At 44.6% G+C, this 27,254-nt stretch overlaps 1 protein-coding gene across 1 annotated transcript; it reads right to left on the reverse strand.

Moving 5' to 3' along the window:
• On the reverse strand, window positions 1–26,807 carry VPS20.2 (vacuolar protein sorting-associated protein 20.2). The gene is made up of 6 exons (XM_086526628.1): window positions 26,551–26,807; window positions 26,029–26,181; window positions 25,774–25,926; window positions 678–761; window positions 325–592; window positions 1–239 (listed from the first exon to the last, which is right to left on the reverse strand). Exons 1-6 carry the CDS (start codon window positions 26,650–26,652, stop codon window positions 217–219), a joined length of 783 nt encoding a protein of 260 aa, XP_086382754.1. The 5' UTR covers window positions 26,653–26,807; the 3' UTR covers window positions 1–216.
• Window positions 26,808–27,254: the final 447 nt, after the last annotated feature.

Here is a 27,254-nt window from a genome sequence, read left to right on the forward strand (position 1 = left end):
TGATGAACATCGCAAAGCTTTTAGATTTTTATCCACAATAATTGCCTCAAAAGCTCATAAAAAATTCATCCCTTGAAAGCAAAACTCATGTAGAAATACATTGGTTTCTGACCGTATGTAATTTGTTTTAGATTACAAATATTTCTATGCAAAAAATAAATCTATGCACTTAGTAAATTAATTTGGGAACCAGGTGATGGATGCCTTCAAACAGAGCTAGGCTGCTACCAGCTCTCGTTCTGCGGAATCAAGATGAGCAAATGTTATAAAGCATCAAGACAACTAGCACCTCTATTCTCCGGAAAGCAATGGACTTCACATTACCTGGTTCAGGTTTTGATGCAGCCTCCTCTTGCTCTTCAGTACCATCAGGAACTTTCACGGTAGCTTTAGGAGCTGCTGGGAGATTCAAAATTTCCTCAACTTCAGCTTCTGATTTGTCTGAGTGTCTGGCTATGGCACATTTGCTGGGGACGTCTTCTAGCTCTGCAATGGGTTGCCTTCCTTCCAGCTGATGCTCAGCTTTTTGAACCTCTGGTTCTTCAGAGACAGGAACTGGCTTGGGTGCTTCCAGCATCCCTTCAAGCTCCATCTGAATACAATGTATCAGCATGCATATTAGATCGGAACAGCGTAGACTTGGTTAAGTAAATCAGCCATTGATTCAGATTAATAACCTTGGTTTCAAGCTCCTCAAACTCTGCGAAAACTGCTTCTTCATCCTCAGCTGAAAGTCGATCTCCAAGAGCAGCGTTAATTTCCTGCACCCAGAAGAATTTAGGGTCCCCATATACATGATTAGAAAAAGCGCCGGAGTACAAGCTTTTTGAAAACACTCCTAAGATTGAAATGACAACGATAACCTTGGAAATAAGCGATAGCATTTCTACTTCAAAGAAAAATATATAAAAAAACAGTACACACATTCGTGAACAAATGAATCACAAGACTTTTGTTTGTGGAGAGAATATTATACAAACAGCATTGCTCCCCATGAGAATTTTAAGAAGACCCTGTCATGGATTGAATCTCGAGACCTTCAACAATTTGATCATTGCGTCTTCACACCACCATAAGGCAGGCGGAAGAAAAACTTGTAACTTCTCTAAACAAAGACCACTTCAAGCTGTGTGTGCCTACAGTGCCCCTCTAGGAAATTGACACAAAAGGATGGCACTGTTAAAGTCATACATCTCATGTGAACTTTATTTATTTTATTTATTTGACACAATTTATTTTGGGGCAACTTTCTATGGGAAGTATATAAGGGCCCCTCCAGCAATCACTTTGCACCCATATGGTAAGAGTTAATTGGAACAATCTCAAGCTCTCTCTCTCTCTCTCTCTCTCTCTCTCTCTCTCTCTCTCTCTCACATACGCGTACCTATCTGCTGCCGCTAGGGTCTTGTTAGAGTTATGGCATCTCTCTAGATTCATTCAGTCAGCCCCGGTATCATGTAGTAGGGAGTGTAGGCTGTTGTGTGGCTGTGCCTGGCCAAAGTGAGGTAGTTTTCTCATGTCAGGATTTTCCAGCCATGTTTAGCTTGGGGTTTTGGTTCATTCCATGGGCATATAGCTTCCTGCATGTCAAAATAGGCAGCAAAAGATGCAATGAAGATGAGAACTGGCCTCTGATCTGGTGGACACCTCGAATCCGATTTGGCACAAGAGAACACCTGCAATGCCACATGTATGAACAAGGCCATTGTGGAGAAGAGAGATCTGCAGTAGAAAGAGACAAAACATGAGAGAGAGAGAGAGAGAGAGAGAGAGAGAGAGAGAGAGAGAGAGAGTGTCACGTGACACATCCAACCCTATGTGTCCGTGGACAAGCTTCAGCATGACCAGGGTTCAGTTCAATCAAGTCAGTCTAGGATAGGAAGTGTTCTGGCACTTTTGTGAGTCTGTTCGCATACCGTGCACGACCAGACACTTAGATTAGATGCATATCCTCCGGTTGCACACAGCATGATCATCAGCATTCCTATCAGAATCCATCAGAATCCACCAAGGAAATTTTCTAGTGCATTAAACCTATTTTCCCTATTTTTGACATTTTTCACTTATTTATTAAGTGACTTTTGTTGGGAACTAGGTAGGGCAATTTTGCTAAGATAATATATAAGCAAACCAAAGTTAGCACTTTCTCGCAAAAGAGGCAGCGGGAGCACTCGTTCAACAGGCAACTTCTCAACAAAACCTAAGAGGCCTAGCGTTTTTGCTCCACAGCATAAACCTAGCGTTTTTGGACCAGATCAGCCTGCGTTTTTGGATCAAGACAAGCAGCCTAGCTTTTTGCACAGCAGATCAGCCCCGGCAGCAGCAAGACAGCAGAACCCCTAGCGTTTTTGGTTTGCAGATCAGCCCCGGCGTTTTGCAGATTCACCGCGACGGAACACCAAGAAGCATCAGCGTTTTCAGTTTTCAGCCTTTAGACATTGCAGAACAAGTCCCGAACCTCGCAGATCTCACCTTCCCGCAGCAGATCCTCGCCGCACGGTCAGATCAAGCGTAGTTTGCAGATTCAGCCCGGAAAATGCAAATTTCAGCATCTGCGTTTTCAGCGCGTCGTCGTCGCATCGTCATCATCGACGCTACTTATAAATTGTTACTAGGAAGATTGTACCAAAAGAATGAAGATGGAATTCAACTTTTGTGCATCAAGCTCATACAACAATAGTGGAGACCCAAGCGTTTTCAGATTTCAGCCGTCTCGTCGTCGTCCCCATCGTCGTCGACATCGTCGGCAAGTCCAAGCATTGTAGAGATTGTGCAATCAATAATAGACCACTCTCGCCATCGAGAGTGGGGCCCTTGGAGGAGGGTTTTACAACGTCTCTGGTGTCGTATTCTCTTCTCTATCTCTCAGTCTCATGCACTTCCATTCATTGTGTCCATTCACTTTGTTTGTGTCCATTGCACTCTCTCACTAAAGGAACCGAAGGCTCTCCCTTCCGTGAGTAAAAGGAACCCTTGAGCACAGTTCGGAGCACTCATCTTGAGTAAAGTTCAACATTCACTTCCGCTGCACCTTACATTGGTATCAGAGCTTTGGCAGTGTTCTGTATCACTCAAGGAAAAAACCACAAGAACCACATAATTTTTTTTGCTTGTTGAGGTCGCACGAACCCAAGTTCGCTTGGGCGTGTCGATTCCTAATCATGTTTTTGAAGAGTGACAGGAATCCCACGAAAGAAGGGCTTGTCCAGCCTCCCCTCGTGCCTCTTTTCACTCATTGAGAGCGGACCGTGCACTTAGCGGACGGCCAATCGACGTGAGGTGGGAAAAAGCAACCTTGGTGTGAGCGCAAGGCCGCCAAGGGGTGCGCCCGCGAAAAAGAGCAGAGCTCGGGTAAAGAGAAGATCCTTCTCTAACACAGATTGCAAGCGAAAGAAGAACCTCAAGACCCGCAAGAACCTCAAGAACTCAAGACCCCCAAGAACCCAAGAACCCAAGACCACAAGAACCCACAACTTCAATGTATGGTCATCACTCGAAGCGGAATGGATACTTCGTTTGGAGGTGATGAGCATGAGAGAGGCGAAGAAGAATTTTCCCCACCAGGAGGTTTTTCCGACCCTCCCCCTTCCCCATCTACGCCAAGGATTGCACTAACTCCTATGGAGGAGTTGAAGCAGTTGTTTATGGAAAGAAAGTTAGAACGCGAAGAAAGAAAAGCAGAAAGAGAAGCAGAAAGAAAGGCCTACGAAGAAAGCATGGCAGCCATAGATCGTGACTACAAAGAAAGCGTGGCAGCCATAGAGCGTAAGTACGACTTGGAAGCCAAATAAAGTCAAGCCAAATTGGATCGCGAGAACAACGAAAGACAAGCAACATTTGATCGCGAGAACAAAGCAAGACAAGAACAGAGCGACCAACACATGAAAGAGTTCTTGCGACAATTTTTTATTGTGCAGGCGCAGTTTGCACAGAATCAGGAAAAGGAGACTCTCTCAGTCTCTTCTTCTCCAAAGCATGACACACATGATTTGCATGATGATGATTTGAATGACAATGATAAGCATGATGATTTGGATGATAATGATGAGCATGATGATTTCTATGATCAAGATGTGATTTCTCACAAGCATGATGATTTGCATGGAGAAGATGTGATTGTTCACAAGAAGGATGAGTTAGTCGATACTTTCTCTAATGAAGCTAACCTCATTGCAGATTCGATCTGTCACGAAGAACCGATCTTGGCTCTCGAGCCTAGGTCCAAAGAACCATTACAGGAAATATTATGTGTTCGCATAATTAGTCAGCACGCATTGTACGAGTTATTTTCGTCAGCGTCTTTATGTGATCCCTTGTCCTAGGCATGACATATTGTACGTTGCGCACATTTCACTTATGAATGAGCACGAATGCATGCGGATTGTTCATGAAAAGCTGAACAGTATGTATGTAAGGAAGTCACATTCCATGTCTCTTCCTTGGCATGACACATTTGTAGAAAGAGCACATGAAAGTATGAGCACCAAGCATGGGCATTTCCATTGTGTTTTGCCACAGTTGATTGATTTAGATCAGAACGACAAGATTCGATCTCATTGTTTGCGTGTATGTGGTGAACGGTTTGGCACTCCGTCTCTTTGTTCATCTACATTGCATGCACAACCTTTAGAAAAGACAAGATTTTTTCCAATCACTTTACATGGAATAGGTATGTTCATGGTTTTGTGTGGAAGTGGTTTCAGGAATTTTCAGCCATGGAGATTCTTGAAGGAGAAAGAAGTGTGACTCTCGACGAAGTTGAAGCATTGAAGGAGCCACAGAAGACTTTGTGTCGCTTTCGGCGCGGCCCAAAGAAGCAAGCGTTGCAGACCTTTATGAAGTTCAAGTACCGCACGACAGTTCAGTACCAGTGCCTCACTTTGAAAAGGAGGGGATGTCACCTGACACATCCAACCCTATGTGTCAGTGGACAAGCTACAACATGACCAGGGTTCAGTTCAGTCAAGTCAGTCTAGGATAGGGATGCATATCCTCCGATTGCACACAGCATGATCATCAGCATTCCCATCAGAATCCATCAAAATCCACCAGGGGAATTTTCTAGTGCATTAAACCTATTTTCCCTATTTTTGACATTTTTCACTTATTTATTAAGTGACTTTTGTTGGGAACTAGGTAGGGCAATTTTGCTAAGATATTATATAAGCAAACCAAAGTTAGCACTTTCTGGCAAAAGAGGCAGCAGGAGCACTCGCTCAACAGGCAACTTCTCAACAGAACCCAAGAGGCCTAGCGTTTTTGCTCCACAGCATAAACCTAGCGTTTTTGGACCAGATCAGCCAGCGTTTTTGGATCAAGACAAGTAGCATGGTGTTTTTGCACAGCAGATCAGCCCCAGCAACAGCAAGACAGCAAAACCCCTAGCGTTTTTAGTTTGCAGATCAGCCCCGGCGTTTTGCAAATTCACCGCGAACGGAGCACCAAGAAGCATCAGCGTTTTCAGTTTTCAGCGTTTAGACATTGCAGAACAAGTCTCGAACCTCGCAGATCTCACCTTCCCGCAGCAGATCCTTGCCGCACGGTTAGATCAAGCGTAGTTTGCAGATTTAGCCCGGAAAATGCAGATTTCAGCATTTGTGTTTTCAGCGCGTCGTCGTTGCATCGTCGTCATCGACATTGTCATCGACATAGAGTCAGAATTCAGTAGATAAAGATTTGCAGATTTCAGCCCTTAGCGTTTTCAGATTTCAGCCGTCTTGTCGTCGTCCTCATCGTCATCGACATCGTCGGCAAGTCCAAGCATTGTAGAGATTGTGCAATCAATGGTAGACCACTCTCGCCATCGAGAGTGGGGCCCTTGGAGGAGGGTTTTACAACTTCTCTGGTGTCGTATTCTCTTCTCTATCTCTCAAACTCATGCACTTCCATTCACTGTGTCCATTCACTTTGTTTGTGTCCATTGCACTCTCTCACTAAAGGAACGGAAGGCTCTCCCTTCTGTAAGTAAAAGGAACCCTTGAGCACAGTTCGGAGCACTCATCTTGAGCAAAGTTCAACATTCACTTCCGCTGCACCTTACACACACATAGAGAGAGAGAGAGAGAGAGAGAGAGAGAGAGAGACCTGTGCGAACCCTAAAACCCTCTTCTGTGCGAGGCCTCCACTTGCACGCGACCCCAAAGGCCTGCGCGAACTACTCCTAGCTTCCTGTGGCCTGCTTTAGCTTCGCGCAAGACGGCTCGACCCTGCCACGTCACTGCTCCGCAAAACCCTAAGTCGCGCCTACCCGACTGCACACTCCCTTCGGCCTGTACCGCCTCAGCAGGCTTGCCCACCCCCTCCCACCTATCCGCCTCCTGCCCGACTCCTTGGCCCTTCCGCCCCTACCCGTCTCCCACCCTCTGCTCACCCCACTTGCCCACCATTCTGCCCGCCTGCGCTGCCTGCCCACGCGACTGCCCCTTTTCCACTATCTGCCCGCGTTGCCGCCCTGCTTGCCGCCTGCCGTGTTGCTGCCTCTGTGAGTTCAGCTCGCCTAACAGTATCTTTCACATTCACACACTCAGTCCAACCTCGCATTTTCACAGCTTTCGGGCTTGCAAGTTGTGGAAGGGAAGGTCAAGGTTTCGGCTTGGTATTTTAACTTCTTCGAGGCTCTCTCTCAAGTACTAGGGCACCTTCTATGGTTATTTCAGAAGATCTATAGCGCAAGATTGGTGATCATATTGATGTTCTCTCTCAAAGAGGGGTAAATCAGATTCATCTTGGGGAATTTTCATTTCAAAGTTCTTTATTCATTGAACATGTAGTTCACAAATCACACACTTAGTTCATACTTAAACACAAATTTTCAATCATCTAGTCATCTCATCCGTCCAGAAGTCTTGATGCACCTAGATCCCCGTGTAGTCATCTCATCCCTCCGGAACGTTTGATACACTCACCACAGTATCCAGTCATCTCATTCATATGGGAATCTTGATGCACTAGAATCATTCATCATCATTCAACATTCCTCATGCGTCATCATCCATTCATTCAAATTTCAAAACAAAATTCATCATTCTTATCTTGAATCGACGTATTCTGTCACAAAATGATGATGTGGCAACACTGCCTAGACACACACGCACACAGTGATCCTGCGACAGAAGTACCACATGGCAGCAGTACGGACTCCCGCAAAATGCACTAGCAGGCTAACGTGGTAGAATGTACGGAAACTCGGATTTTGCGCTGGCTGATGATGTGGCAGCCTATACAGATTTCCGCAATTTGCGCTAGTGCTTTTTGGCAGCTTTTGAGGACCAATTGCTTTTGGGATCCATTGCTTCTAAGTTTAACTACTTTTGGGGCTCTGCTTTTGGCATCCCTTTGTAAGAATAAAAGGAACCCAAGGGCCTCACTCTTCAGAGGATCTAGACACAGAGTCTAAGAGCAGAAGACTCCTTGCGTGTTGTACTTTGCTCAAGCGTTAATATAAAAGAAATACCGAAAGGGGCGGTAGTCTTTGGGGCCAATCTCTTTGGGCACGGAACTACGTTTGAGAGTAGAGGACCCCTCGCGTGTTGTACTTTGCTCAAGCATTAATATAAACGAAATACCGAAAGGGGCGCTAGTCTTTGGGGCCAATCTCTTTGGGCATGGAACTAGTCGGGCCGTGTCGACCAAACTAAACCGTGATTTTAAAGTTGTGAAGTATTTTAAGTGATTCTCTCGTGTGTCGTGTTGGGATCTCGACTTGGGGTGCACAAGTCTATGATAGTGGTATCAGAGCATCAGGCTTGTGCCTTTCTCAAAGCATACCAGTCGTATCAAAGAGCAGACAGGGCACCTGGGCACAATTTTGGAAATTGTTATTGAAGAATCTTCGTGTTCTAACCCCGGAGTTATTAGCAACTCCCCGCTCTATCTTACAGGCCAGAAGCCAAAAAGAATCCCAGATTACACATGGGTTCTCGCGGAGAATCTGACAAGATAACACCTCTCAACGGAGAGGCAAAGAAGAGTTGAAAGCCGACACGAGAACTGAAGAAAAGAATGAAGATTTGGGCAAATTTTTCGATGGAGAAGTTTGCCAGAGCAAAGTAGAAGCGTTAACTGCAAGTTGACACGTGTGTGAAAAATTTGATCAAGTACTCCACAAACCCGAGATTTGCGAAACACCTGAAGGATTACCTGATTGATGAGATTCACTGGAGATGGCGTGAGGCCATTGAGTCTCCTCTCAGGACGGGGTGGAAAGCTGAAAGAACAGACGAGTGCAGAAAAGCAGGGAGAGCGGAAGAGAACTATTGACCAGAAGATGAACCAGATACTAGAAAGGACACTAAAAGGGATACTGATGTACTGACAATCTAGTTGTTTGTGACTGAAAACCGGAAATAGGAGCGAGGAACTTGCATCTGTGAAATCGAGGATGAGATGGTGAGATCGGGAATTTTCATCCTCGGAGATTCTTGAAGAAGGTAGATGCATGACTATCGACGAAGATGAAGCATTGAAGGAGCCACAGAGGACTTTTTGTCGCTTTCGGCGCGGCCCAAAGAAGCACGCGTTGCAGACCTGTATGAAGTTCACGTATAGCACGACCCATGCATCAGAGTGGGCCGGCGAAGAGTACTGTCCAGGATTCCAGACGCTGTTGGCGATCTCCCTCGACGCCATACAGTTCGGTACCAGTACCTCACTTTGAAAAGGAGGGGATGTCACGTGACACATCTAACCCTATGTGTACGTGGACAAGCTACTTCATGACATGGGTTCAGTTCAATTCAGTCAGCCTAGATTAGGAAGTGATCTGGCACCTTTGTGAGTCTGTTCGCAGACCGTGCATGTCCAGACACTTAGATTAGATGCATATCCTCTGGTTGCACACAGCATGATCATCAAATTACCATCAGAACCCATCAGGAGCATTTTTACAATGCATAGACCTATTTTTCCTATTTTAGCCATTTTTCACTTATTATGTTTAAGTGACTTTTGTTGGGAACTAGGTAGGGCAAATTAGCAAGTCAAGTACATAAGAAACCTAGCGCTAGCACTTTTTGGCAGAAGAGGCAGCAGGAACAAGAGTTCAACAGGCACCTTCTCAGCAAGACTCCCCCATCAGCAAACCTAGAGTTTTTGCAACAAGCAGGCCTAACGTTTTCATGTACAGCAAAAGCCTTGGCGTTTTGCATTGCAGATCAGCCCCGGCGACAGCAGGACCAGCAGAAGCCTAGCGTTTTTGCAACAGAACCCCCATTTCAGCTTGGCGTTTTGGAGCAGCATAGCAGACCAGAGTTTTGCAATTCCATTGCAACAGAACCAAGAATAGCACCAGCCTTATAAGTTTTAAGCAGTCAGACATTGTAGTAGAAGTCTCGAACCTCGCAGATCTCACCTTCCCGCAGCGATCCTCGCCGCACGGTCAGATCCATCGAAGTTTGCAGTTTTAGCCCGAAAAATGCAGATTTCAGCATCTGCGTTTTCAGTGCGTCGTTGTTGCATCGTCGTCATCGCCATCGTCACCGACATAGAGTCAGAATTCAGCAAATACAAGATTTGCAGATTTCAGCCATTAGCATTTTCAGATTTCATCCCATCTCGTCGTCGTCCTCATCGTCGTCGACATCATCGGCAAGTCCAAGCATTGTAGAGATTTGTGCAATCAATAGTAGACCGCTCTCGCCATAGAGACAGGGGCCTTCGGAGGAGGGTTTGATAACATTCTGGTGTCGTATTCTTCTCTATCTATCTCTCAGTCTCAGTAATTTCATGCACAGTGTTTACCCACTTGTTTGTGATCATTGCACTCTCTCACTAAAGGAACGGAAGGCTCTCCCTTCAGTAAGTAAAAGGAACCTTGAGCACACTTCAGAGCACTCATCTTGAGCAAAGTTCAACATTCACATCCGCCACACCTTACATTGGTATCAGAGCTTTGGTAGTGTTTTGTATCACTCAAGGAAAGAACCATTTTTTTTTTTTTGCTTGTTGCGGTCGCACGTAACCCAAGACCTCTTGGGCTTGTCGGTCGTGTTTTTGAAGAGTAACAGGAAACCCAAGAAAGAAGGGCTTGTCCTGCCTCCCCTTGTTTCTCTTTTCACTCATTGAGAGCGGACCGTGCACTTAGCGGCCGGCCAAAAAAAGCAACCTTGGTGTGAGCGCAAGGCCGCCAAGGGGTGTGCCTGCGGGAAAGAGAAGAGCTCGGGTAAGAGAAGATCCTTCTCTAACACAGATTGCAAGCGAAAGAAGAACCTCAAGAACCTCAAGACTCAAGATCCTCAAGAACCTGAAGAACCCAAGAACCACAGAACCCAAGTTCCTCGTGAACTTAAGAACCCAAGACTTCAGTGTATGGTCATTACCCAAAGCGGAATGGATACTTTGCATGGAGGTGATGAGCATGGAGGTGGCGAAGAAGAATTTTCCCCACCACGAGGTTTTTCCGACCCTCCCCCTTCCCCATCTACGCCAAGGATTGCACCAACTCCTATGGAGGCTTTTGACAAGATGATGATGGACAGCAAGTTAGAACATGAAGCAAGAAAAGGCGGAATTAGATCGTGCACACAACGAAAGAATGGCAACCATAAAGCGTGAGCACCAAGAAAGAAAAGCAGAAATGGATCGCGAGCACCAAGAAAGAAAAGCAGAATTGGCTCACGAGCGCGAAGAAAGTTGGTTAGCCTTTGAGCGTGAGCGTGAGCAAGCGTGCTTGGCGGCCGAACAGAGAGCCCAACACATGCAAGAGTTGTTCCGGCGCTTTTCTAGTATGCAAGCGCAGATTGACAAGAATCAGGAGAAGGAGACTCTCAGTTTCTTCTCTTTCAAAGCACGATACACATGATTTTCATGATAATGATAAGCATGATGATTTGTATGATCAAGATGTGATTATTCACGAGCATGATGATTTGCAGGATAAAGATGTGACTCACAAGCATGATGATTTGCAGGATAATGATGTGATTGTTCACAAGGATGATGGTTTAGTTTATGCTTTTTCTAGTGAAGCTAACCTCATTGTAGATTCAATCAATCACGAAGAGCCGATCTTGGCTCTCGAGTCGAGGTCCATAGAACCCCCACAAAAAGATTCAATCGATCACGAAGAACTGATCTTGGCTCTCGAGTCGAGGTCCAAAGAACCCCCACAGGAAGTATTATGTGTTTGAATGATTAGTCAGCACGCATTGTTCGAGTGTTTCATTCGTGATGCTTTCCTGTATTTTAGTCACCGTCCTTATGTGATCCCTTTTCATAGGCATGACATTTTGTACGATGAACACGATTCACTCATGAATGAGCACGGATGTATGTGAATAACTCATTAAAAGATGAAATGTTTGCACCCAAGGAATTCACTTCCTTGGCATGACACAGTATCAAAAAGAGCACAAGAAAGATTGAGCATCAAGCATCGGCATTTCCATTGTGATTTGCCACAGTTGATTGATTTAGATCAGAAAGTCAAGATTCGATTCCATTGTTTGCATGTGTTGCATGAACGGTTTGGCACTCCGTCACTTTGTTCATCTGCATTGCATGCACAGTTTTTTCGAAGAAATAGAATTTTTCGAGTCACTTTCCATGGAATGGGTATGTTCATGTTTTTGTGTTGGAAGTGGTTTCTGTAACAAACTTGGACACTCCAAGTCGAGAATCTACAACGACACCACAAATAATCACTTCAAACAGTTCACAGTTCACAATTGATTCGACACTAGCCCGACGGAGTTCCGTGCCTAGAGATATTGGCCCCAAAGACTGGCGTCCCTTTCGGTATATCTTTTTGTATTAATCTATGTTCAAAGTACAAGAGTGCAGGCAAGCGCTCACACTCAGACTCTGCGTCCAGATGCTCTGAGTTATGAGGCCAACCCGCGTATATAAAGGTTACAGAGGGATGCTAAAAGTAGAGCCCCCAAAAGCTTCAAAAGCTATCCCAAAAGCTGAAAATTGAAAGCTTGAAAATAAAGCAAAGGAGGCTTTTCCTCTCCCTCTGAACCCTCGCCTAAAATAAAGCAAAAAGGGTTCTCTCTCTCTCTCTCTCTCTCTCTCTCTCTCTCTCTCTCTCTCTCTCTCTCTCTCTCTCTCTCTCTCTCTCTCTCTCTCTCTCTCTCTCTCTCTCTCAGCAATTGCGTAGAAAAAGCAACGTCCAAAAGCTGAGCTCTGGCTGCCGTAAAAAACGCCGCGATTTGCGGGCTGCCACATCATCAGCTATACGGAATTGCCACATCAACATTTCGGCTTTGTGCAGCCAGCCACGTCGCCATTTCTTCTCAGAGGGTGTGTGTGTGGGCAACCAAGTCACCAGTTTGTGACAGTTTCAGGAATTTTCATCCTCGGAGATTCTTGAAGAAGGTAGACGCATGACTATCAACAAAGATGAAGCATTGAAGGAGCCACAGATGACTTTGTGTCGCTTTCGGCGCGGCCCAAAGAAGCAAGCGTTGCAAACCTTTATGAAGTTCAAGTATCGCACGACCCACGCATCAGAGTGAGCCGGCGAAGAGTCCTGTCCAGGATTCCAGACGCTGTTGGCGATCTCCCTCAACGCCATACAATTCGGTACCAGTACCTCACTTTGAAAAGGAGGGGATGTCACGTGACACATCTAACCCTATGTGTACGTGGACAAGCTACTTCATGACATGGGTTCAGTTCAATTCAGTCAGCCTAGATTAGGAAGTGATATGACACCTTTGTGAGTCTGTTCGCAGACCATGCATGTCCAGACACTTAGATTACATGCATATCCTCTGGTTGCACACAGCATGATCATCAGATTACCATCAGAACCCATCAGGAGCATTTTTACAGTGCATAGATCTATTTTCCTATTTTAGCCATTTTTCACTTTTTGTTTTTTAGTGACTTCTGTTGAGAACTAGGTAGGGCAAATTAGCAAGTCAAGAACATAAGAAACCTAGCGCTAGCACTTTCTGGTAGAAGAGGCAGCAAGAACAAGAGTTCAACAGGCATCTTCTTCTCAGCAAGACTCCCCCAATCGGCAAACCTAGCGTTTTTGCCGCAAGCAGGCCTAGCGTTTTCATCTACAGCAGAAGCCTTGACGTTTTGCATTACAGATCAGCCCCGGCGACAGTAGGACCAGCAGAAGCCTAGCATTTTTGCAACAGAACCCCATTTCAGCCTGGCATTTTTGGAGCAACATAGCAGACCAGCGTTTTGCAGTTCCATCACGACACAACCAAGAATAGCACCAACGTTTTCAGTTTTCAGCGATCAGACATCACAATAGAAGTCCCGCACCTCGCAGATCACACCTTCCCGCAGCGGATCCTCGCCACACGATCAGATCCATCGAAGTTTGCAGTTTCAGCCCGGAAAACGCGAATTTCAGCATTTGCATTTTCAGCGCGTCATCGTTGCATCGTCGTCATCGCCGTCGTCACCGACATAGAGTCAGAATTCAGCAGATACCAGATTTGCAGATTTCAGCCATTAGCGTTTTCAGATTTCAGCCCGTCTCGTCGTCGTCCTCATCGTCCTCGACATCGTCGGCAAGTCCAAGCATTGTAGAGATTTGTGCAATCAATAGTAGTAGACCACTCTCGCCATAGAGAGTGGGGCCTTCGGAGGAGGGTTTGACAACATTCTGGTGTCGTATTCTTCTCTCTCTCTCTCTCTCTCTCTCTCTCTCTCTCTCTCTCTCTCTCTCTCTCTCTCGATACTTTCATGCACAGTGTTTACCCACTTGTTTGTGATCATTGCGCTCTCTCACTAAAGGAACGGAAGGCTCTCCCTTCCGTAAGTAAAAGGAACCTTGAGCACAGTTCGGAGCACTCATCTTGAGCAAAGTTCAGCATTCACATCCGCTGCACCTTACACTTGAGGTTCTTCCTTTTGCTTGCAATCTGTGTTGGAGAAGGATCTTCTCTTACCCAAGCTCTTCTCTTTCCCGCGGGCGCACCCCTTGGCAGCCTTGCGCTCACACCAAGGTTGCTTTTTCCCACCTCACATTGATTGGCCGGCCTTAGCGCTAAGTGCACAGTCCGCTCTCAATGAGTGAAAAGAGGAACAAGGGGAGGTTGGACAAGTCCTTCTTTCTTGGGTTTCCTATCACTCTTCAAAAACACGATTAGGAATCAACACACCCAAGTGGACTTGGGTTACGTGCGACCGCAACAAGCAAAAAAAATATATATATTGTGGTTCTTTCCTTGAGTGATACAAAACACTGCCAAAGCTCTGATACCATTGTAAGGTGCAATGGAAGTGAATGTTGAACTTTGCTCAAGATGACTGCTTCGAACTGTGCTCAAGGGTTCCTTTTACTTACAGAAGGGAGAGCCTTCCGTTCCTTTAGTGAGAGAGTGCAATTGATCACAAACAAAGTGGATAAACACTGTGAATGAAGGTACTGAGACTGAGAGATAGAGAGAGAAGAATACGACGCCAAAAAAGTTGTCAAACCCTCCTCCAAGGGCCCCTCTCTCGACGGCGAGAAAAGTCTGCTATTGATTGCACAAATCTGATACAAGATGCTGATGCAAGTTCTTGACGCTACGATCCAATGAGGTTCTAAGTCGGACGCGACGGCAAAGACGAGGGCGGCGATGACGAGGACGACAGCTGGCTGAAAATGCGAACTTCCTCCGGCTGGAAAATGCTGCCATTGTCTGCTGAAAACGCTGGACAGCAGAGCAGGGGCTGAAATCACTGGTTTTGACCTGCTGAAAAATGCTGGACTGTCTGCTACAAAACGTTTATAAGCAAGCAGAAAACGCTGATGCTTGCTTGCTGAAAACGCTGTCTACTGCAGGCTGAAAATGCTGGTTGTAGCTGTTGAAAAACGTTGGTGTGTAGCTGTTGAAAAACACCAAGTTGTGGAGGTTCTTGCTTGAGAAGGGAGGTTGGAGAGCCTGATGAGTGTTTGCTTTCTTCTTCTGCTTCCACTAAGTGACTGCCAGTTTCCTTATATATTAACTTAGCAAATTTGCCCTACCCAGTTTCCCAACAGAGTCACTTATTAATAATAAGTGAAAAATGGCTTAAATAGCAAAAATAGGTTTTGTGCACTATAAAAAGCTCCTGATGGATTCTCATGGTAATGCTGATGATCATGCTATGTGCAACCAGAGGATATGCAACTACTCTAAGTGCCTGGACATGCACGGTCTACGAACAGACTCACAAAGGTGCCAGAACACTTCCTAAGACGACATGAACCCTGGACTTTAAAGTAGCTTGTCCACATGCACATAGGGTTAGATGTGCACGTGACATTTTGGCACTAAGTTAAACTTTTCATCTGCATTTCATCCACAATCTCATGGACAAACTAAAATTTACAACCAGTTGGCATTTGATGTTTTCAAATCGTATGTTTATGACCAACAATCTAAGAGGGAACAATATTTGCCGTTAGTCACGTTGTCCTCAATGATTCATTCTCTAGTGCAATTGGTTGTGCTCTTATGAGGCGGCGTTTAGACGACCTTTTTAATCGTTGTTGACTAGGTCCATTTCCAAATTTGATGATGCTAATTATGTTAGTCAAACCTATGTGGAGATACTCAAGAGTGTTAAGCTTCGGCTTAGCAAAGCTCAAGAGTACTATTCTAGGCATGCTAATAAGCATCGGCAAGATGTCTCATTCAAGGAGGGTAACTAGGTGTTTTTAAGGATCATGAAGCAATGTCTCAAGCAAGTCAGTAAGAGGTGTCCTAAACTCTCATTTCATGGTCCATTTCCGAATTTCAAAGAGGTAAATGATGTTTCCATGCAATTACGTTTGCGGCTTGCCACCTTCTTGGACAATGCATAATGTTTTCCATGTTTCTGCTTAAATTGTTTTAGGGTGAACCTCCAAAGAGCATCCCGGACAAGGAGCAACCGGAGATAATTGATAAAGCAGAAGTTATGAAGCCGAAACGGATCCTTTTGCATCGATTCAAACGTGGAACAAAGAAGCAAGCAAGGCAATACTTTCTGAAGTTCAAGGATCGAGAGACACATGAAGCGGCTTGGGTGTACGAGGAATTTTTCACCGACTACCCAGGTTTGCTAGCCTCATACAAGGAGGCCATGCAAATCGGTACCTGTACCTCACCTTGAGCAGAAGGGGATTTCACGTGCATGTGGCTGTAACAGACTTGGACACTCCAAGTCAAGAATCAATCACGACAGCACCAAATAACCACTTCAAAACAATTCACAGATCAAAATAGATTTGCACTGGCCTGGCGGAGTTCCGTGCCTAGAGATATTGGCCCCAAAGACTAGCGCCCCTTTCGGTGTATTAATCAATGTCAAAGTACAAGAGAGCGATTAGGATTTCACTCTCAGACTCTGCGTCCAAATGCTCTGCAGAGTGAGAACCCTCTCCGCTTATTTAAGGTTTACAAGGGATGCCAAAAGCAGAGCCCCAAAAGCTTCCAGTTAAAAGCAAAAGTGTTTCTCTCACAAACCCCCTTGAGGGCTTTCCATTAAAAATAAAGCAATGCATCTCTCTCTCTCTCTCTCTCTCTCTCTCTCTCTTTCATGCCAAAAGTGTGTCCCAAAAAGCTGGCTGTTTCAGTGCCGTGAATCCCGCCGCAATTCCCGGAAAAATTCGTACTACTGCCACGTGGCATTTGCCGCCAGATTTTAGGGTTTCAACCACCTTTAAGGTTTCAGCACATTAGGGTTTTTGGCATAAATTAGGGTTTGCAGGTTTTAGGGTTTCTGGCAAAAATTAGGGTTTCTGCTCTCAGTAGCCACGTCATCACTTTGTGACATACCCCCCTCTTGAAAGCATTGTAATCGCCCTAGATTACGCCTGCAAAACAGACAGAAGCCAGAAACCGTCTTAGCAAACACTGACTGTTAGTACCTACGTACTAGGAAAACACATCTAGCACATGTACCAATCGACAATCACATCACACGACATCACAGGACATCACATGAGATTCAACATTTATTCGGATCTTAGACCATGATTTATCGGCAATGTAGCTAGCAATTGCATCTAGATCCAATCGGGACCTCATCTATGTCCGATTGACTAACCCCTATTGCAACCATGTCTATTCAAGATCAATCAGACCAAAATGCTACAGTCATTTCGTCTATGAGTTCCTGCACTTAAGAGAAGTCAAGAACAAATCAGTATCAAAATCAAGAATTCCATTTCATAAAGTCATACAACAGAATACTGTCAGCTTTCAGTATCCCTGAAGCTCAAAGAGACATCAATGACTCTAGTATCTAAATCAAGGCATCTATTGACAAAGGAGCGGAGTGACTCCCCTCTTGTGCATCCCACTGCACCAGATCTCCGACCAAGCTGAATTCCGGGTTCCATTTGGAGTAGACTATGCTAAACCAAAAGCATCGAGGTAAAGTTTCACAATCTGAGGAGTATCTGCTAGGTCCTCCTCCTCCATCCACTTTGCATCCAATGCAGGATAGTTCTTGAACTTAACCAAGAACCGCCTTCGGACTTTACCTTTATTCTTCAAATCCTTATGTGCCAAAATCTATTCAGAAACAAGGATCTCCTCGTTTTCTTCCACTTCGGGTTGCTCATCAGACTCCCCATCATCAGGCACATCACTCTTAAAAGGTTTCAAGAGACTCACATGAAATGCATTGTGAATCCTCCAAGTATCAGGCGGTTTTAGTCGAAAGGAGACATCATTTATCTTTTCAGTGATCTGGAAAGGTCCGTAGTATCGCATACTGAGCTTTGGAAAAAGCCTCTCCTTTTCCTTTTTCTTTCTTAGGCGTGCCTTCTCAAAACATAAGAGCACCCAATCATCCTTCTTCAATTTCAAGTCGCGACGATGGCGATCCACTGCCTTTTTCTGTCTTTCTTAAGACTTCTGCAAAGTCTCACAAACCTTGGCAAAAGCCGTATCTAAGTCTCGCGTATATTCATCCGCTTCAAAAATCTTATCTTTCGTGCTTAGGAAGGGTGGAACCTTCGCAGCACCTTCAACAATCTCAAATGGCGCCTTCCCCGTAGAAGAGTGTATCGTGTTATTGTAGGCAAATTCCACCAAAGGTAGTCTTCTGATCCGAGATATAAGACTTCAATAAATCTAGAACCACTGAATTTGCAATCTCAGATTGCCCATCAGTCTACGGGTGGACCGATGACGAGAACTGCAACCGTGTGCCAATGTTCTCCCAAATTGCCTTCCAAAACAAACTCGTAAATCTGGGGTCTCTGTCGGAGACAATCGTCTCAGGCATGCCACGTAATCTGAAGATCTGGGCCACAAACAGTCTCGCTAAATGAGGCCCAAACAGTCTCGCTAAATGATCCGGCTTGACTGTTTTCTTCACTGGAATGAAATAAGCCTGTTTGCTAAATCTGTCAATAACAGTCCAGATACCATCATGACCACTCTGTGTTCTCGGGAGATCAAGAATGAAATCCATTGCAATACTTTCCAGGGGCGGGTGGGTATGGGTAAAGGCTGTAACAATCCCTGTGCCTTATGCCTGTCAAACTTGACCTTCTGGAATACTAAGCAACTGCGCACAAACTCTTCCACATCCTTTTTGAGTGTCGGCCAAAAGAAGTATCTCTCTACCCCTTTCATGGTGGTAGCAATGCCGCGGTGACCCGTAAAAGGTGGACAGTGGCATTCAATCATAACCTTTTCCCTCAACGGCTGTGTAACGCACAACATGGTTTTTCTCATCAAGTAGCCTCCCCGAATAGAGTATCCTGCTACTGTCTCCCCATCCCGTATCCGTGTGAAAACGTCTGCAAAATCTGTATCTGTGGCATACTGGTCAACGGTATCCTCGAAGCTCCTATGATGTATCGCGGAAATAGCCAGAACCAACCGTTTCCGAGACAGAACCAACCGTTTCCGAGACAAAGCATTTGCCACCACATTCTTCTGTCCCTGCACATGGACAATCTGGAAGTGAAACTGTGACAAGATGTTCGCCCACCGCATCTTCTTTTCCGAAAGCTGCTTCTGTGACAAGTAGTAGCGCAAACTCTGATGGTCTGTAAAGACAGTAAAATCCGCTCCGAGTAGGTAATGCCGCCACTGAGTAAGAGCATGGATAACCGCCAAAAGCTCTTTCTCATAAATCTGTGTTGTCATCTACGGCCTAGAGAACAATCCACTCTCGTAAGCAATGACATGGCCTTCTTGCATTAAGACCGCACCCAAACTACGACCGCAAGCATCACAATATACTTCAAATGACTTCTGCAAGTCCGGCAAAGCAAAACTGGTCTTGTAGTCAATTTCTCTTTCAATGTCTGAAAGGCACTCACCTCTGTGGATCCCCACAAGAAAGGGACTCCTTTCTGTGTCAAGATATGCAAAGGGGAAGCAACCTCTGCAAACTTTGGAATGCACCGCCTGTAGTACGAACACACTCCCAAGAAGCTTCTAACTTCATGGACATTCTTCAAATCGGGCCAATCACGGATAGTCTCTATCTTGGCCGGATCCATTTGCACTCCTGCTGCTGAGACAGTGTGTCCCAAAAAGTGTATCTATGGTAGGAAAAATTCACTTTTCTTTGCATTAATCACTAACTTGTGATCTCGTAATGCCTGAAAGACCTGAAGCAGATGATCTCTGTGTTCTGCCTCATTCTTGGAGAAACAATGATGTCGTCAAAGAAAGTGCCAACAAATAGCCTGTACTCTCGAAAAATCATGTCCATCATCCGGTTAAATGTCGCAGGAGCATTGGTTAAGCCAAAAGGCATCACCAAAAACTCAAATAACCCAAAAGTCGTCCGAAAAGCTGTCTTGTAGACGTCTCCTGGTGCGATCTTGATCTGATGATATCCACTCTTCAGATCAATCCTGCTAAAGCACGAGGATCCCTGTAACCTGTCGAGTATATCATCGATCCTAGGAATCAGAAATCTGTTCTTGATGGTGATTTTGTTGAGAGCTCTATAATCGATGCACATTCTCCAAGATCCGTCTTTCTTCAAAACCAACAACACTGGAGAGCAATATGGTGAAGTACTAGGCTGTGTAAAACCTAGATCTTCACCATTTCAATTCCACTGCACCTAACAATTTGCAATACCAATTGTCTCTGCTTTGGAAATGTTTAAGGATATAGTCTTCGGATGTCTACTTTTATCACTGTATACCATCTGCATGATTTGATTCCGTCATTGAATTTTGTAAAACTCTTTCATGTTCTTCTGTTGAACTTCGGGATTCTGACAAGATCCAAGAAATCGTGACTAATTTCAAGGATGTTTTCTTGACAATCTACCTCTTGGCTTGCCGCCTTCCAGGGGAGTAGATCATGCCATTGAAGTGGCGGCTGGTAGTCAATCTTTCTTGAAGCAACCCTATTGGTTTAGTAAAACCGATGCCAAAGAGGACGAGTTTCAGTGAAGCTAAAGGATTATCTCGAAACGGGTTTCTTTCGACCAAGTAAATCCACGTGGGGAGCGCCTATGTTACTTTCTTGAAAGAAGGATGACATTGTGCATTTTTGCGTGGATTACAAGGGGTTGAATAAACTTACTATCAAGAATAAGTATCCGCTCCCAAGTATGGATGATTTGATAGATTGACTCCATGGAGCGTTATACTTTACGAAGATAAGACCTGCGATCAGACTATTATCACATATACGAATCAAACTGGAAGATGTTCCTAAAACGAGTTTCGTCACTATAAATTTTTGGTCTTGCCTTTTGGTTTGACCAACGCTCCTGCTACGTTTCAGCAGATGATGAATAATTTGTCGAGACTGTTTCTCAAAAACTTCATTGTTGTATTTCTCGATGACATCTTGATTTACAGCCAGAGTTTGCCCGGACATCTTGCGCATATACGCGTTGTTCTCGAGGTACTAAGAGCTTATACCAAACCCTCTAAATGCGAATTCTTCAAGAAAAAGAGCTTCTTTATCTGGGTCATAGTATTACTCGCGATGGAATTCACGTTGATCCCAATAAGTTGGATAAAGTGTGAAATTGGCCCATTCTAAAGAATGTACGCCAAGTAAAGTCCTTTCTAAGCTTTACGAGATTTTTACGCAAATTTATCAAGAATTACTCCAAACTTGCTGCTCCGCTTACGCAACTTGAAAGGAGGGGTGAAAGGACTGAAGACTTCGGGACCTCACCGTAAAGGTAATCCCCCTGTTGTCTGGAATGAGCGTCTCGATGAGAGCTTTAAGACACTAAACTGCACCAATATTGCATATTGTGGATCCTAGCAAGCCATTTGTAGTTGAAACGGATGCTAGTGATTATGCAATTGGTGCGGCGCTATATCAGGATGGACGTCTTGTTGCGTTTGAAAGTAAGAAACTTTTAGACGCTAAAATGCGTTATCTAACGTATGAAAAAGAGCTTTACGCCATGGTCCACGCCTTGAGAAAGTGTAAGGTGCAACGGAATGAATGTTTGCGCTTTGCTCAAGATGAGTGCTCCGAACTGTGCTCAAAGTTCCTTTTGTTCTTATGGAAGGGAGAGCCTTCCGTTCTTAATGAGAGAATGCTATGATCACAACAAAGTGAATGGACACTGTGCGTGCAAGTGTATGAGACTGAGAGATAGAGAGAGAAGAGAGATACGACACCAGAGACGTTGTAAAACCCTCCTCCGAAGGCCCCACTCTCGTCGGCGAGAGTGGTCTACTTATGATTGCACAATCTGGTACAAATGGTATGCATGAGACTGATGCAAGTCTAGGCTATGTTGACGACGACGACGGGGATGACGAGGCCGACACTAGGGCTGAAATCTGCAATCTTCCCACTGCTGTCCAAAACCGCTATGGGCTGAAATCTGCGACTACGCCCAAAACGCTGATTTTGGGGCTGTTTCCTATGGGTCTTTGTCGCTGAAAATCTGCAGGTTTATGGCTGAAAACTGAGGGTCTTAAAGGCTGAAAACTGATGGTCTTTACAGCTTGAATCTGCTACTCTTTTCGGGGCTGATCTTGCCGGTTCTTCATGGCTGAAAAACGCTGCATGCTGAGGTCTGTCAAGGCTGAAATTCTGCTAACGCTATAGGTTGCAAAAACGCTAGGGATGCAAAAACGCTAGTTGCAGGGGTTCCTTGGCGATGGTGCCCTGATGCAAAAACGCCAGGCTGTGGAAGGTGATGGAAGGTGTTGCAGATGCTGAAAACGCTAGTGAATGCTGTTGAAGAAAACGCTAGGGGAAGGTCCTTGCTTGGAGGGGAGACCACCAAGTTCTTGTTGAGAAGTTGCCTGCTGAGCTTAGCTCCTGTTGCCTCTTCTGCCATTTAGAGCTAGCTCTAGTTTGCTTATATACAAACTTAGCAAAATTGCCCTACCTACTTTCCAACAAAAGTCACTTAAAAATAATAAGTGAAAAATGTCAAAAATAGGTAAAATAGGCTAAATGCACTGAAAAATTCCCCTGAAGGATTATGATGGATTCTGATAGGAATGCTTATGATCATGCTGTGTGGAACCAGAGGATATGCATCTACACTAAGTGACTGGGCATGCACAGTCTACGAATAGACTCACAAAAGTGCTAGATCACTTCTAAATCTAGACTGATTAAACCCTGATCATGCTGTAGTTTGTCCACGGACACATAGGGTTGGATGTGTCACGTGACAGAAAGTGGCAGCATTATTTATATGGCTCTACCTTTGTTGCATAGACAGATCGTCGCTCTTTGCGTTGTCTATGGTCATGGTGATCTCAGAGGCCGGAAGGCTAGATGGATTGAACGTATGTAAAAGTTTGACTTTGCGATTCGCTACAAAAGAATCCAGGAATCGAATTACTGACGCACTCAGCCGGATCTCTGAGGTGAATGCTTTGTCTAAGTAGGGCATGACTCGCATACAAGCTTGGGTGATCCGGAGACGCAGGTGAGTTGTGCCAGAGAGATGAGACAAAGGCAATATTCCATTAGAGGTGGACTATTGTTTAGAAATGGAAAAGTCTGCGTGCCGGAAATCGATGAGGTTCGACATTGCATCAATGTCCACAAGGACGCTTCTTGGTTGTTCAAGTGCACTTGCAAAGCAACACGCTTCATTGAGGATACCACTTGTAGATAAAACACTTAATGGCCCTAATCTTCTTGGCATTTGTCATAACCTTCACAAATGCTAGCACTTCTAGCGTACAAATCAATATAATTAAGAAGCACACTCACGAATTGGCATGCTTGCATAGAGCCCCTCTCTTCCTTCAAATACGACTCCATCTCCTTCGTAACAAAATTCCAAGAACATAGAAGGCAAACATTTGCCACCATCATCATTCACTTGTGCCATAATCAATATCATCCAATCGGCAATCCATTGGAATGTGAAGAGTAATTGTCTTGTAAAACCCTCAAGTGACATACCTACTCCATGGAGCGGATATGTCAAAGTCAACAGTGCGAAGCGTAGAGACCATAGGGAGAGAGCACAAGAGAAAGAGAACGAGAGTCTCCTGAACCAATCAACCTTGGCAACGAATAACTGATACAATGTACAATGGGGGGCCGGGGCAAGGGGTCACATATATACCCACCTCAGTAAATTGCCCTACCCAGACTTTTGACAAATAAGTAAAATAAATACCTGAAAGCCAAAATAAATAATGGGATCACTTTGGACAGTTCACTTGAGATGCCAAAACTCTTAACACCCTCTCTGCAGCTCATAGTGAACATAAATAGTGAGACTATCACAAAATTATGATGTGGCATCCTACAAGTTATAAGTTGTCCCAACATATCGGCGCCTGCTGACAGGGCCCAAGGGACACAAGAAATAAAAAAGACGCAAGGACTGCCCAGCTTTACGGACCTTGTAAAACGCGTTGACTGCAAATGCCAAGCTGTACGGAATCTCCGCAAAACACGTTGACAGTGCTGACATGGCACCATACGGATTTCCACATTTTTTTGCTGACAGCTTTTGGGATTGGAACTTTACCTTGAGGCTTTCAGTCTAGCTGCGTCTATTCCGAGAGATCCGCATGTTAGCAAGGTTGAATCTGGTGCATACGGGCCTGCACAAGAGGGGAGTTACTCTGCTCCTTTGTCATAGATTACTCAGATAGAATAAAGTCACTGATTTTCCTTTGGATTTCACGGATACAGATGTGCTGACAATATTCTGTTGTATGACTTTACGAATAAAGAACTTGGAAATGGGAATTCCCGAAATAAAAATGATTTATGTGTACTCTCTCATGTGATGTTGTTAGAGTGCAGGATTGCAAAACGAAATAAATGTAGAATTTCAACCTTGAGATTCTATAGATATGATCGCAATAAGAATTAGTTAATCCAACATCAGTGAGGTCCGGTGTGGATCTAGATGCAATTTCTAAATATGTTGCCAAGAATCATGGTCTTAGAACTGGAAGGATTTTATGTGATTTGATTTGAATGTGATGTGAATGTGCACTGACTGTCGTCTTCGTGCAAGTGCTAGATTTGTGTCGTCTAGTGCGTCGGTACTTAGAGTCGGTGTCTATTGAATTGTTTTATGGCTTCTGTCTGTTTTAGCAGGTGTAATCGAGGGCGATTACAATTCTTTCAAGAGGGGTATGTCACAAAATTATGACATGGCATCCTACAAGTTATAAGTTGGGACAACTTATGGTCCCAACTTATGGGCGGGACAACTTATGGGCACCTGCCCAACTATATGGATGCCGTAAAATACACTAACTGCTGACGTGGCCAAGCTGTACGAAATCTCTGCAAAACGCGCGGACAATGCTGACATGGCAACGTACAGATTTTCGCGTTTTCCGCCGACAGCTTTTGGGCCTAGAGCTTTTGAGTTTGAAGCTTTTCATGTACTGCTTTTTGAGAAGCCCCAAAGGACCTTTAAATATGAACCGAGGGTCACTCTCTGGCTCAGTCTTGCGGACGAGCAAGAGAGTAGAGAGGACCCTCGGGCCTTGTAACTTTGCTCAAGCATTAATCAAGGAGCACGAGGCTTTGATACCATGTCAAAGTCGACGATGCGGAAGCGTAGAGACCATGGGAGAGAGAGAGAGAGAGAGAGAGAGAGAGAGAGAGAGAGAGAGAGAGAGAGAGAACAAGTCTCCTGAACCAATCAACCTTGGCAATGAATAACTGATACAATGTACAATGGAGGCAAGGGGTCACATATATACCCACCTCAGTAAATTGCCCTGCCTAGAATTTGAAAAATAAGTAAACTAAATACCTAAAAGCCAAAATAAATAAAGGGATCACTTTGGACAGTTCACTTGAGATGCCAAAACTCTAACAGGATAATCGAACATTTTGAACTCCTTTCTCCAAAAGAATCAAATGGGATCAGTTACAAAAATGGCCAAATTTGAGAGGGATGAAAACAATTCAACTCCTCGAGATATAGCCTCAACTAGACGCATAGAGGCCACCGTTAGGCAGGAAATCGTGACATCCACATGAGAGAAATTATCCTACATAAGGCTGGGCCTCGCTCCCTTATGACCTATTCCTAGGAGATGCTGGGCGGTTAGAGCTACAATTCCATCCAGAAGGTGATAAACTCTTACACTAAACAAATCCAATATCTTCTCTCCTTAAATACAAAAAACTTGTTGATATCTTTTAGCTTGAGCATTTTGTTGCAGAAATGCAAGAGCACACAGCGACACATATATGATCTGACAATGTCACCTCCCCTGAAACTTTAGGTTTGATTGACCCTATCTTCACATGACAGAAATTGCATTATAATACATGGTCCAAAGGTATGGCTTTTTCTCAAACTTGGAAATCTCATGAGCATATTTGTGCAAATTTAGATGTGCTTTGCTGATAAGACATGATATGTGATCAACGGGTTATATCTTTTCAGAAATTATTGACTACTGATCAAAAGGATGAGCATGAAAAGGGTACTTACCTCTTGATAAGCCTTTGCTTCTTCTGTCTCATCCATAAGCTTCTGCACGTCCTCGAGGTTCACCTCACTTTGCAAATCTTTTATTGCTTTGTTTCCAGTCTTGAGGCTTTCAAAAACAGCCTTCTGCTTGCTTGCTAACTCTATGTCTGACAGCTGTTCAAGAATGAAAAATGAAGACAACATAAACAGTAGGACGCAGTAAACCAGACAATTAACAGTCTATTCTGCCCCGTGGTAGCTCGTTAAATAATTCACCTGTTGCTCCACATTAAGCAGCCATGCATCAACATTCCGCAGCAGATCCTCTTGGACCTTTTTCTTCTTCAAAGTAAGAAGTGCCCGGTCCCGTTTCTTCTCCTTAACCAGTTCTCTTGCCACTTCTTTCTCTCTTTCAATAACTTTCTCAAGCTGGAGAATGGATATAAACGGTTATGATAACAATTGAAAAAAAATGCTTGAACACTGATAGAGCAAAAAGTTCAATAGTCGACAATGCCAAAAATGCACAGATGGGAGACGTTAAGGGCACTTTCTTCGGAAATTTTTTCGCAGTAGCATAGGATCCCAACTTTGCTAGCATGCATTGTACACACTTTTATATTTATGTGATGATCATCAGGAAATACACAAAAAAAACTTTTCAGGCATGAAATATACACATAGAAAAGGGTAAGTGCAAATAATCGGAATGAATAGCAATCCATGAATGCAAGCACCTAGTACATGTGATTGTCCAAAGGGGACTGAGGACTTGCAATTGGAAAGAAAAGGGCTCACCTGTTGCTGGTACTGTGAAAGCTTGCGCCGCTGAGTCTTGAGGGAGAGGATGGCACGGTCGACATCCGTTACTTTGGGCTTTTTGCTGAAAAGGTTGCCCATGCGAAGCGGGATCCAAAGCACTACTGCTAATTGCAGGCTACCTGCTGCTCGATGCTCACAAAGCCAATCGCAACAATCAAATCTTTGAAGACGTTAAATTACGACATGGCTCCCTGTCCCGTCCTGATACGCAGCTCCGCTAGCCAGGCACCGAGAGAGAGAGAGAGAGAGAGAGAGAGACCCGGGTTTTCGAACTTAAGCTTGCAAATTGCACCTTTGATTTTGGCAGTTTTTTTTCTCCCGACCAGGTTTCGAACTTTGCCTTGATTGCGTTTGGAGAAAGGAGCAAAGTTAGCTATGCCATGTGGCAAGAAGAGATTGGGCTCTTAAATAGAAGAGAATTTGAAAAAATGCACCGGGGGAGAGAGAGAGAGAGAGAGAGAGAGAGAGAGAGAGAGAGAGAGAGAGAGAGAAAAGAAAGCAATGACTAACAATAGAAGAGATGAAAGCAATGCAACACCACAACATATAATCGATGGCCGTGAGCATTAGGGCTTGCCAAACGAAATAGAGCAAAGGTGGTCGGCCGAAAGGGGGTGATCGGCAAGAGGACACCAGGTGGCCATGCTAGAGTAGGCAATTGGGGCTGTAGGTTGCCGGTA

Source organism: Adiantum capillus-veneris, chromosome 13 (assembly GCF_014529385.1).
Source record: "Adiantum capillus-veneris isolate H3 chromosome 13, ASM1452938v2, whole genome shotgun sequence".
NCBI classification, from domain to species: domain Eukaryota; kingdom Viridiplantae; phylum Streptophyta; class Polypodiopsida; order Polypodiales; family Pteridaceae; genus Adiantum; species Adiantum capillus-veneris.

Coding starts and splice junctions, on each gene's coding strand:
- VPS20.2 (XM_086526628.1), bottom strand. CDS start 26,652: ATGGGCAACCTTTTCAGCAAAAAGCCCAAAGTAACGGATGTCGACCGT. Junction 26,182..26,550: donor TTTCACAGTACCAGCAACAG/GTGAGCCCTTTT, acceptor TCCATTCTCCAG/CTTGAGAAAGTTATTGAAAG. Junction 25,927..26,028: donor TGCTTAATGTGGAGCAACAG/GTGAATTATTTA, acceptor ATTCTTGAACAG/CTGTCAGACATAGAGTTAGC.